Here is a 12101-nt window from a genome sequence, read left to right as displayed (position 1 = left end):
GAAGTAAATTAACATTTTGTTCTTCTGCTCTGTGAAGTCACCGAAATCACCATTCAAATGGGAGATCACACTTTTTCTTGGAGTCAAAAAATAAAAATTGGGCATTGAAATTAGCCATCAGCCAGGCAACCTGCTTCATACACTAGGACATGAGCTGGGTCTGTACCAGTTAAGCGACAGTTTGTCAACAGCTATCAAAGTTACAAACACACAGACTGGGGTACAATAGTTACAAACGCACAGACTGGGGTACAATAGTTACAAATGCACAGACTGGGGTACAATCGTTACAAATGCATAGACTGGGCTACAATTGTTACAAACCCACAGACTGGGGTACAATAATTACAAACACACAGACTGGAGTACAGTAGTTACAAACACACAGACTGGGGTACAATAGTTACAAATGCACAGACTGAGGTACAATAGTTACAAACACACACACTGGGGTACAATAGTTACAAACACACAGACTGGGGTACAATAGTTACAAACACACAGACTGGGGTACAATAGTTACAAACGCACAGACTGGGGTACAATAGTTACAAACACACAGACTGGGGTACAATAGTTACAAACGCACAGACTGGGGTACAATAGTTACAAACGCACAGACTGGGGTACAATAGTTACAAACGCACAGACTGGTGTACAATGATAACTAGTTTATGAGGTAATGTGTTACTGCACTGTTTGTAATAGTAAAAAGTTGAAAGCCATCTAAATATGTATGTCTTTTGACATACAGATAAAATAAATGATGGTATAGACACATGACATAAAGGATTTTCTTTTTAAAAAGGAGGCATTAAGCACTGCTGAGAAGAAATAACTATTAACAGGTGGCGGACCGGGCGGGGGTGGGGAGGTGCTGCGCGGTGGGGTTAGGGATTTGTACCACATACATGCAGTGCCCATGAAATCCAGAAGAGGGCGCCAGATCTCCTGGGCTGGACCCTTGTTAGTTTCGTGGCTGCTGGGAATCAAACCCAGGTCCTCTGGAAAGGCAGCCAGTTCTCTTAATCACTGAGCATCTCTCCAGCTCCAAGAAGCAAATTTTTCATTGTTTTATGTTTTATGTTTTATGTTGTTGTTGTTGTTTTGTTGTTGAGACAAGGTCTTTATTATGTGGCACTGGTTCTATTTTAAATGTCAACAAATTTGGGGGGGGGTGGAGAGTCAGAGCACTGGCTGCTTTTCTAGAAGCCTAGATTTGGTTCCTAGCACCCACATTTAAGGTCACAACCACCTAAGTACAGTCCCGGGAGATCTGAAGCCCTCTTCTACTCTCTGTAGGCACGTGTGCATGTGACCTGGGACATCAGGCAAAACACCCATACAAACAAAACATTTTAATTAAAAAATGTATGTGGTATATGCATGCATGTATGTGTGTACTGTGTATGTGTGTATGTGTGTATGTGTGTGCATTTGCATGTGCGTGTGTTTGTGTGTTTGTATGTGTGTGTGTTCGTGTGTGTATATATGTGTTTGTATGTGTGTGTTTGTGTGTGCGTGTGTGCATGCGTGCATGTGTGTGTGTGTGCTGAAGTTCCAGGTATGCACTGCTACATCTGGCTTTATCTTTCATCTCAATGCTGAGGATCTGAAGTCCTCATGCTGTGCGGCAAGCATTTTACTGAATGAACCTTCTCCCCTGAGCAAAATTTGAATTTTGAACTATGAATAGTCACCTCTTCGAAAGCAAGCAAATCTAAAAGAACAATAACTAATTAACTTTATCTGGGTACACACACACACACACACACACACACACACACACACACACATGCCAACCACAGAAGAGAAGTGAAAGGCTTGGGTTCTTTTATTACAGTAGGAAAGATGGACACAGCTGGGGACTTCGGACAACATCTTGGAAAAGTGTAGCTGTGCCTCTGTCATCTGGGGCTCAAGTGGTCTCGATTCTCGGGGACACAGAAACAGAAGAAACATGGTCATAGCTTTGGGGGAAGAAGCTGTCCTCGTTTTCCCTGAGTGGATTTCCCGATTCCCTGCTCGCCCTGATGAGGACATTTGAAGAACATATATAATATTTCCAAATGTGCTGGGGTTGGGGATTGAGTGTGGGGGTGCTGTGTCACCGGGTCTTTCTGTGTGCTCATGGGCACATACAGAACTGGGTAAGATCAAAAGATCAGCCTGTTTACATACAGGACAGAGCAGAGACGGTGCCACTCCAAAGCTGAGAAACAAGAAAGATTTGAAAAATGCTACAAAATGCACAAAAAGCATTTCTGGAATCTTCGGGACACTAATTTAGGTGTCTATGCTGGCAGGGGAGAGGTCCATTGTCTTTACACAATTTCTTCCTTCCCAAACCTGCTAACTGCAACCTGCAGGTGCAGCCTACAAACAAAGCCTCTGCCTAAGGGCGTGGCTGTTCTTGTTGGAAATGGAAGGAGGAAGGGGATAAAACAGAATGTTTAAAACTCCCAATCTTCCAACAATCAAGGCATCAACACAAGTTGTGCCTTGGTCATCGACCCTGGGAAACATCTCCTGTTCTTAGACAGGTACTCACTCCTCCCATTAACCAACCCAGGTCATTTAAGCCTCATGGGATCAGCTTTCCAATCCCACTGAACATCACTTTAACAGATCTTCATGTGGTGGGTTCTAGAACTCTTCGGATGATTGGCTAGGGGTGAGAATCTTGACAGCCCCAGGATAGCCTGTGCCTAGATTTGGAAGACTGAAGGACCTTAGGAAAAAGTATGAAAAATCAGAATAGGGTTCTTCAAACTCCACTGTACTGAAGGGTCCACCTGGGATCCCCCTTAATGTAGAGCGTTTCTTTGGTCCTGAGTGGGGCTGTGACAGCACACACCCTTGTCCAAGGATCTCACACACCCTGAGAGGTGTGGGCTGCCTCAGAAGGCTCTCCTAAAACTCTCAGCTATCCCAAAGGGGCACGTTGCTAAAGTGAGGTAAAGTCAAATTCAAACTCAGGTACATGTGTTGGAGAGCAATGACCAACCGTGGAGAGGGGATGTTAGTAGGAAAAAAAACGACAAAGCCCAGCTTCGGTTCTCCCTGTTCCCTTCTGTGTAATTCTGGACTTCTGAGTACTGCTCAGTGACTCGTGGTTACCGCCAGCCCTCGGAAGCGAAGCTGCTGCTGACAGAGTACCTGGAGCAGCAACGTTTGTCTGTGGCCAGAATTCCACATGGCTCTAGGTTTGCACCATGGATTCCCATCCAGCCCGGTGTTCAGAACTTTACCTCAGTCATTCACTGGTCCTGTCCTGTACCATCACAGCTGCATCTTAGTCCTGTCCATTGTCATTGCCTCTACCCCCCACCCGAAAGCCCCCCCCCCACCGTGGTTCAGCATGGCCTGAAGCCCAGGGGCAGCAGCCCGAGCCTGTCTCTGCTTTCAAAGGAGACAGCAGGCTGTTCACTTCGCCTTGGGAGAGCCTGGTAGCTGCGCTCGGGGATCTGTCCTGGGGGTAATGGGGTGACCAGGCCTATTTGACTTGTGTTAAGGGAAGCTGCTCTAACTCCCCGCTTCAGTCCCCCAAGACCTGGGGGGCAACCTTAAACCCCATTAAATCTCTTGGGAACCAGGTTAATGAGATGGGGAAACCTAGTTAACGCTATTGTCTTTGTGGCGTGTGCATAAAACTCAGTGTGGCAGTCACTCCACTAACCCTCATTTGGAGTTACCGGTTTGCCTCTGTCCCAGGAATGCGGGATTCAGTGTGCTTCAGCCTGAAGAAGGAGCACAGAGAAGGAAGAAGGGGCAAGAGTGAGTGAGTGAGTGCTGGGTGACAGGAAGCTCAGGGACAACCAGGATTGGAGAGGGCTGGGCCCTGGAGGAAGGTGATGAGGGCACAAAGGGATAGGAGAAGTCTTTGTACAAAGATGAGAATAGAGCCTTGAACATTCTACTCTTGAGAATAGGTTTGTAGGAAAGGCCAGAAGCAAGGAAGACCAAGACCCCTTGGGCTGAAGTGCTCAAAGATGTGTTGCAACCAGCAGCTGGGTACAACAGTTGCCATGGTTAGTCGGGGTGGGTTTCTTCCCCACTCAGAAACCAGTTGCTTCTTATCCAGTCTGTTCTGGCTAAATCCACTTTACAGCTAAAAGGGTGCAAGGGATTGTCGGGGCGTCGGGGTGGGGGGATGCTTCCCTGTAGGCGCTTGGAGACCTGTACTCTCCCACCTAAACCTCCACACCCGCCTTGGAATGATTCTGATGCGGCAGGAGATTTGCTCTGGCACAGTGGACTAGTCCAGACTCTGGTCAAGGAAGCAGAGGCCAAGTGACTCCTGGACACCCAGCTGAGGCAGGAAAGAGAATGAAAATTCAGAGCAAAGCTGTGGAAGACTTGGAACCCAGCCCCCGCCTTGACCTCTACTCCCTGGAATCTGTAAAATGGGAACAATGACCCTTCCATCCCATCATCAACACCAGAGAGGCCGTTGGGGGAAACTGGGCAACCAGTTTGCGCGCTGAGCCCAACAGACGTTCATTTCCGTCCTTGCCCAGTCCCATCCAGATGTCATCTCACCAAGAACTTGGATCAGTACCGGGACGCATTTCGCTAACCAGGATCGTTAAGGACAGGTGGCTGGGACCTGGGAAAATAGCTCACATTTCTCCAAGACTCGGTTTTCTCTTTTGTAAAATGGGAACGATGCTCCACTTTAGGGCCAGCTAGAGAGTAACTTGAGGGGAGAGCCAGTCGAAACCCGCTAAGCGCGGGGCGCAGCTCAGAAAACCTTGAGACACTCACCGCCTCTGCCATTCTAAAGGCTCTCACAAACCCCACAATCCGGAGTCCAGAAATTACCGTTCATTGAACACATCAGTTAGATATACAACATATCTTTGCCTATAGATGCACTGTTTTGCTGTTGCTAGTCCTTCACAATTGCGTGAGTGAGCCTTTGGAAACATTCACCACGCGCACGCATGCCACCTGCCAGGCAGGCAGGCAGACTGTACAAAACCCTGGCGAGGCCGGGCTGGGGCCCCACGCTGAGTTTTGCCAAGCTCTGCCGAGTTTTGACTCCTGGAGTGTCTTACCGCACACGTTTGAGCCCCAAAGCTGCCATTCTACAGTCCTTCTGGCTTCCGGACCTCCAGCCCTCACCCTCACTCTCCAGTGCCAGGAGCCTTGCCTGCCACCGCCACCCCGGGAGGATTCTGCGCAAGGACACCGCTCTCCTTGGCAGCCGGGCAGAATCGCAGCCTGAATGCTAGTAGGAAGGAAGGAAGGGAAGGGGGAGAGCCAGAACCAAATAGGGAACCCGGGAGTCGGTGGGAGGTCTGCGCCCTGGAGCCCCGCGAGAGTCCGCCCCAGCCGGTTTGGCACTGGCTCCTCCTGGGCCGCCAGGCTGCGGAGCAAAGGCCGGCCCTTACACGCACCCGGCCTTTTGTGCGAAGGCAACACAAAGGAGAGGGAAAAACACGTCTTCCGTTTTGAAGGAGGACGCCAGGCAAGCCAGGAACTCCCGGAGCCCGGCTGGCTGATTAGCCTAGGCAAGTGAACTCTTGATTCCCAGGGAAGGCACATTGGTCCAGCTGTGTGTGCTGGTGGGAAACGCAGCTCTAGGGGCCACCCAGAACACACAGGCAGGAGCCAGATCCTGACAAGGATCTCTCGGACCAAAAAGGACAAGCGGGGGCTCACCCCGTCTAGTTTCCGATTGAGGAGAGTGAGCAAAGGAGACACACAGAAAAGTGTCCAGCCTCCGACTTGCCTCAGAGCCGGAGGAGACCGAGGGACACAGATGGCCCTCAGGCGGCAAGCAGCCTTGCGAAAGGAAGGCAGCTGAGGGGGAGAAGGAGACAGTTGGGAGCTGCCGGTCAAAGCTTCTGACTTAGGGAGTGAGTACCACGAGATGCCCGGAACTGCCAGGACAACCTAGTTAGCTAACTAGGCTGCGACACTGGTCACAGGGCTAGGGGAAGTGAAGAGGCTAGGGGGTACACCAGAGCCAGCAAGCGCTGCTCTCTTGTCTTCCGGCTCTTTTTCAGGATCGCCGCTGGAGAAAGGGTCCCCCAACTTTCGTCCCCGACTCCAACCCCAGCTACTGGACCAAGTGTAGAGCAGGTCAGGCAGTTCTCCCACAGGCTTGTGGACACAGGACAGACAAACCAGTAAAACCCAACAAAAGAAGGGACCTGGGCTCTTGGATGCTCACGGCAGTCACACTAGCCTGGGCGGCTGCCACCTAATCTCCCGCACATTGTACCGCCCGAGGTTTGTCGTAGGCAGGAGCAGAGCTCCACACCCCAGCTGGTGGCCCCACAGAGCTCACCCCCACGCACGCCCTCGCTGCGGTTCGCCGCTGAAGGCCCAAGAGCGGTCCTCACATGCCCAAGCTCCTAATCCCCACCACAACCCCCGTGTGACAGATTCTGCTAATTGAACGGTTATGGGTCATCCTCGTAACCGTTGGGCGACATTATCACCACGCTTCAATTCTTCATGTTTTAAATACATATTTAACGGATGGCTGCAGGGCCAGCTGGGAAACACGCGGATTGGAAAACAATGCCCCAGAAGGCACGAGACTGGGGCAAACGCGCCGGCCCACTGGACTCTCTAGGGTGGACCCCAGAGGGAGACTTAGCACAAAATGAAGGGCAATCACGTGAGTTTTCATGCCTCTTCTGACTTTGCTACAACAAAACCAATTATTATTTGTCTGCTTGCTTGTTAAAACTACATATGCGGATTCAAATACCAAGCGTTAGGAAGTAACCCGAGAAAAGACCGTTAAAACTCCGTGAGAAAGAATTGGCTCCTATGTTTGGGGACGGGGGAGAGGTAGCATTCGAAATCTGTAAAAAATAAATTCCCAAACAAACCAAAATACCACATTTGAGCTAGAAATATCTGGATGTGAGAAACAGTGGGGTTTGGGGAAGACGACCTGCTGCCCTTATGCTTAGGGACAGCCAGCTGCTTGCACCTATGGTAGGCAAGGGCCACCTGTATAGGCCTTGCGGTATTTTCTCTTGGAGGCTTGCTAGGTTTCTAGGTTTTCACTTCCATAAAATGGGTGAGGGTGTAGTTATCTCTAGACTACCCCAGGCAATTCTCCCGATCAGTCTTTCGGCTTTTTGTTTTGTGAGATACAGGGTGCTACTCGTAAAAGGCGTCCCAAGGCAGCTAGGAGTGTGGTTCAAGTATCAACTCCCGCCCACAGTCTAGGGCCTCAGATAATTCTTTGCGAGCAATGTCGCCTCTACTCCAATAAGTGAACGCCAAGATGCTGTTGGAAGTCCTGTGGCTGGGTTTCCCTGAAAATAAATGGGGTAGGGGTCTTTAACCCTCTACGCGTTGGCGCTTTGACTGTAATGAAAATAGCTTCCCTGAGCTTCTACACAACCCTCAACTTTATAATGAGTTCAGATTTCTTCCCAATGTGATAAGAACCTTTCTTTGGCTTCCTTGGCCTCCCAGTGCACTCCAAGGCCATGCCCCCACCTGGGGGCGCTACCGCCTGTCCTCGGAGCTGCAGCAACTGCCACTAAGTAGAAACAAGCTAAGGGAGTGGGGGGTTGGAGGGTGGTTCTAGGAGGCTAGTCTTTTCTAATGCAAACCCAAATGGCCACAGATTGCTGGGAATCACTCGAGAGAGACGGGCGGCGGGAAAACAGGCGGGGGCGGGAGGGCTAGCAAAGACTCCAGGTGTGGCAGGCAGCCTCCGTGCTCACCCTAAGACTTCGAACTGGTTGGCCATCGGTCGAGTTTGCGGAGTCCCCATTCCGCTCCTAGCCCTGGCCTGACGCTACAGTGACAATATTTTTATAGAAAGTTCAGGCGTCCCCTCTGCCCCAGGGTCCCCAGCCTTCTCTACCAGCCCCGCTAGCCCACCCGCTTCCTCCAGTTTGCCCTTTCCTCCCCCCCCCCCAGCCCAGGTCCCTCCTCCCATCCCTCCTAGCGAATCTCTCTACAGCGGGCGCCCATTGGCTGTGCGCTGAGAGGAGGCGTGTGCCAGGCCGGGCGGGTTTCATTGAGCGGAATTAGCCGGGTGACATCAGCTTCGCAGCCCCTCGGGCCGGCCCAGCTCATTGGCGCCGCTGCCCCTCCAGGAAAAGCACATTGTTCCCGCCCCCGCCCGGACCACCGCCACCGCCGTCGCCGCTGCCTCCACCCAGCTATAAAAACCAGCGGAACCCCGAAAGGTGTGGATGCTTATCACAGACCCGAGCCAACACCAGCGCCCAGAGCCAGGTTCTCTTTCGCAGCGAGCACCTCAAATCGAATTCACAGTAAGTGTCCCCGCCCCTTAACTGCCCAAGCCTAGACCCCGAAGACCGACTTTCCCAAGTCGGCTAGGACTTAGGATGCACCCTTGGGTGCTGGCCTGTTGGCCCGGATCCCGCCCCTGCGGCCTGGAAGCGGACACTCACCGCAGCACCCCGGGATCCAATAACTTGTCTTGCGGGTCCGCGGGCTAGCCGCGTGGGCGTAGAAGTAGCGTTTGGAATGTGAGCTCAGTGCGGGCTCTAGGTGCGTGTGTGAGCGCGTGCCCGTGTTTGCTGTGCAGCGTCGGTGGAGATAAGGCGGATGCGTTTGAGCAGGAGATCCTTCTCTATTTAGATCTCTGGCCCAAAGAAAAATCCTCATTTATTCCAGGCCGGACTGACGATATAAAACCTCTATAATGTTTCACATTGAGGGCCACCCCGGAGTGCCTGAAATGAAGTAACCCGTGGGTGAGCATGGGGAGGAGAGATTTATTAGGATCACTTGCAAGTCCCAGGCTGCTAGAAGGCCAGAATGCCGCGAGGTATACGCCAACCACCTTTGCGGTATCCTGAGCTGCTGTGCACGCAGGCGGGGGCAACAACAATTGTCTCACTTTCTCTCTCTCTCTCTCTCTCTCTCTCTCTCTCTCTCTCTCTCTCTCTCTCTCTCTCTCTCTCTCTCTCTCTCTGTGTGTGTATGTATGTATGTATCTGTCTGGTTCTCTCCTCTCAAGTTCGGAAGGTTGAAAAAGGAAGGATCCTTCGAAAGCCTAGATCGTCTCCAGGGCCATGGACTCGGACGCTAGCCTGGTGTCTAGTCGCCCGTCGTCGCCAGAACCCGATGATCTTTTTCTGCCGGCCCGGAGCAAGGGGGGAAGCAGCAGCGGCTTCACCGGAGGAACCGTGTCCTCATCCACGCCGAGCGACTGCCCGCCAGAGCTGAGCTCCGAGCTGCGAGGAGCCATGGGCACGGCGGGCGCGCATCCCGGGGACAAACTGGGCGGCGGTGGCTTCAAGTCTTCTTCCTCCAGCACCTCCTCGTCCACGTCGTCGGCCGCCACGTCTTCCACCAAGAAAGATAAGAAGCAGATGACTGAGCCCGAGCTGCAGCAGCTGCGCCTGAAGATCAACAGCCGCGAGCGCAAGCGCATGCACGACCTCAACATCGCCATGGACGGCCTGCGGGAGGTCATGCCATACGCGCACGGCCCGTCCGTGCGCAAGCTCTCCAAGATCGCCACGTTGCTGCTGGCGCGAAACTACATCCTGATGCTCACCAACTCGCTGGAGGAGATGAAGAGACTGGTGAGCGAGATCTACGGGGGTCACCACGCCGGCTTCCACCCGTCGGCCTGTGGCGGGTTGGCACACTCGACGCCTCTACCCACCGCCACGGCGCACCCTGCGGCCGCCGCGCACGCCGCGCACCACCCGGCCGTGCATCACCCCATCCTCCCTCCAGCAGCCGCGGCCGCAGCCGCCGCAGCCGCTGCTGCAGCGGTGTCCAGCGCTTCTCTACCGGGCTCCGGGCTGTCCTCAGTCGGATCCATCCGGCCTCCTCACGGCCTGCTCAAGTCTCCATCCGCAGCCGCGGCCGCCCCTCTCGGAGGCGGGGGTGGAGGCAGCGGTGGCAGCGGTGGCTTCCAGCACTGGGGTGGCATGCCGTGCCCCTGCAGCATGTGCCAGGTGCCGCCGCCACACCACCACGTGTCGGCTATGGGCGCCGGCACCTTGCCGCGCCTCACCTCCGACGCCAAGTGAGCGGGCCAGCAGGGGTGCGTTCTGGAGAGCCGAGGGCTGCAGAGCAACGCGGACAGGCCAGCGCTGGGCTCCCGGACTCTGTTGCCAGAAGGGGAGCTGAACCACTGGCTGAGCCTAGGGGGGATTACGGGGAGTCGCGTATTTGGGAACCGAAGTAGTGAGAGCACTTGGAGCGATGGAGAGGGGCGCATTCGCTCCAGAACCTGGTTAACTCTTTGGCTGAACGAACACTCCGTGGGTCCGGGAGGCGCCATTGTACAAAATGGCCACAACGCGCGGGTACATCCATCCCTGGAACTTCCTGCCTGCTACCCCAGGAAGTCTAAAAACTGACTTTCCGGTGTACAAAGATCGACTCCCCGTCTGGGCTTAGAAGAGACGCAGAGCACTGGGGGACTTGATTCTTTTTCCCCATTTTGGGCGGGGTAGGAGACTCCCAGGGACCGCACTGCAGAGACCGCTGGGCCTTACCCTGCAGGTTCATCCCTGGCCCAGGGCCAGGCACTAAGTTAATTGATGCTGGCGTGGGTGTCAGAAGCACTTAGGGTCCTGTGGTCTCAGAAGTGTGGCCTTCCCTCCTGTCTCTCCTGTTGATTTGTGGTTTCCTAACGAGTCTGTGAATGTTCCTTTTCAGACCACATGAGCAAGCTTTACAGACGCTTAAAATAGCAGCATTTGTGGAATGGAATAATCCCGAACTACCGATACGGGACTGGATGCTTTTTAGATCATATTTTTTAAATAGAACCCCCCACACACACGCACAAGCGCACGCACACGCATACACGCACATTCTAGGCACACGTAATTTGCTTTTTTACCCGACTGGGGACGCTGTTTTTAGCACCTGAGGGCTTGACAGAAGAACATCAAAAAGTTGCTGTGAATATAGTTTGAGTTATTTGGGAGGGGGTGTTCTGTTGGGTTTTAAATAATTTCTTGTGTGTGTAAATATAATATTAATGAAGTGCGCGATGCTAAGCTCTTTGTTCATGTGACACCCCCCCCCGCGCGCGCCTCTGTAGTCTAAGCCCGCTGTTTTCTTTCTGTGTCGTGGCCCCTACATACATACATACACACACACACACACACATACACACACACACACACACCCCTTTTACCACCGTTAACACGAGGGGCAAACCCCTTCATGGGCGCTCCCCGGCGCGACCTGCATCAGCGTGGGCTGTACTGCGCCCGCTTCCTAACTTTCCACCTCTCCCGCGCTGCCCCGCAGAGTGTATCTATCACCTGTTTTATTTTTGTAAAGAAAAAAGAAGTGCTAAATAATATTTATTACTTGTTTGGTTGCATAAAACGAAACAAACGATGGAGTGTTGAGATTTTAAATAAAATTTAAAGTAAGTCAGGTGTTTTCAGTCTGTGTGAGGGAGTTGGGGGAGGGACAAGGAGGCGCTAGGGACAGTGATTCCTCTGGGGAGGGATTTGTAGCTCGTTTTGCTGGCTTAGCGGTGGAGAAAGATGAGGGATTTTTACTATTCCCTCCTCCCCCAACACATGTTTTCTTTAAAAGGGCACGCTCTCCGGGTGTGTATCACAGCTTTCTTGTGCTTTTGACTTTTTCCTACCTAATCAGAAACTCCTTTTCCCTTCTACTGAAAATTGAGCTAGTTCAAAAATGAATTTTCCTTCCAGGAGTGAGGAACTTTGGACCTTCAGGGCCAGGGACCGAGCTGATATTCTGGGAAGTCTAAGGATGCCCCCTTCAGCCAAGGCTTTCTTTTCTCTATGCTCAGGAGCGTTCGTTGGGCCCCACGGTGCCCTTGGATTCAGTTGAGAGCCGGATTCTTGGGTCCCGGTGTCCCGCGAAGCCTGGGCATTTTGTACAAAGCTCTGCTGGGGCATTTGATGAGGACTCACCAACCCCTTCCATCCCTTCTCCATGCTTGCCCGCCGGCTGAGAACGCTGGGAACCTTACTAGCCTTAGGGGCGGCTCTCCGTGCAGTCCCGCAACCCTGTGGATTTTTTTCCACAGCCACCGAATGTCTTAGAATCCCAAAGTGCAGTGCAAATGTAGGGTTTTACTCTCAAGAGAGATTCTAAGCAGAAAAATTTAAAGCTTCAATTTCCCGGATAAA

The 12101-nt window shown here is 52.6% G+C and overlaps 1 protein-coding gene across 1 annotated transcript; it reads left to right on the top strand.

Annotated features, from left to right (window-relative positions):
* Positions 1-8014: 8014 nt before the first annotated feature.
* Positions 8015-11370, top strand: Olig2 (oligodendrocyte transcription factor 2). The gene is made up of 2 exons (XM_032900443.1): positions 8015-8261; positions 8975-11370. The coding sequence occupies exon 2, from the start codon at positions 9030-9032 to the stop codon at positions 9999-10001; it is 972 nt and encodes a 323-aa protein (XP_032756334.1). The 5' UTR covers positions 8015-8261; positions 8975-9029; the 3' UTR covers positions 10002-11370.
* Positions 11371-12101: the final 731 nt, after the last annotated feature.

Source organism: Rattus rattus, chromosome 4, assembly GCF_011064425.1.
Source record: "Rattus rattus isolate New Zealand chromosome 4, Rrattus_CSIRO_v1, whole genome shotgun sequence".
Taxonomy (NCBI): Eukaryota; Metazoa; Chordata; class Mammalia; order Rodentia; family Muridae; genus Rattus; species Rattus rattus.
The sequence above is the reverse complement of the archived record's forward strand: the minus strand, read 5'-3'. Positions and strand labels throughout refer to the sequence as shown.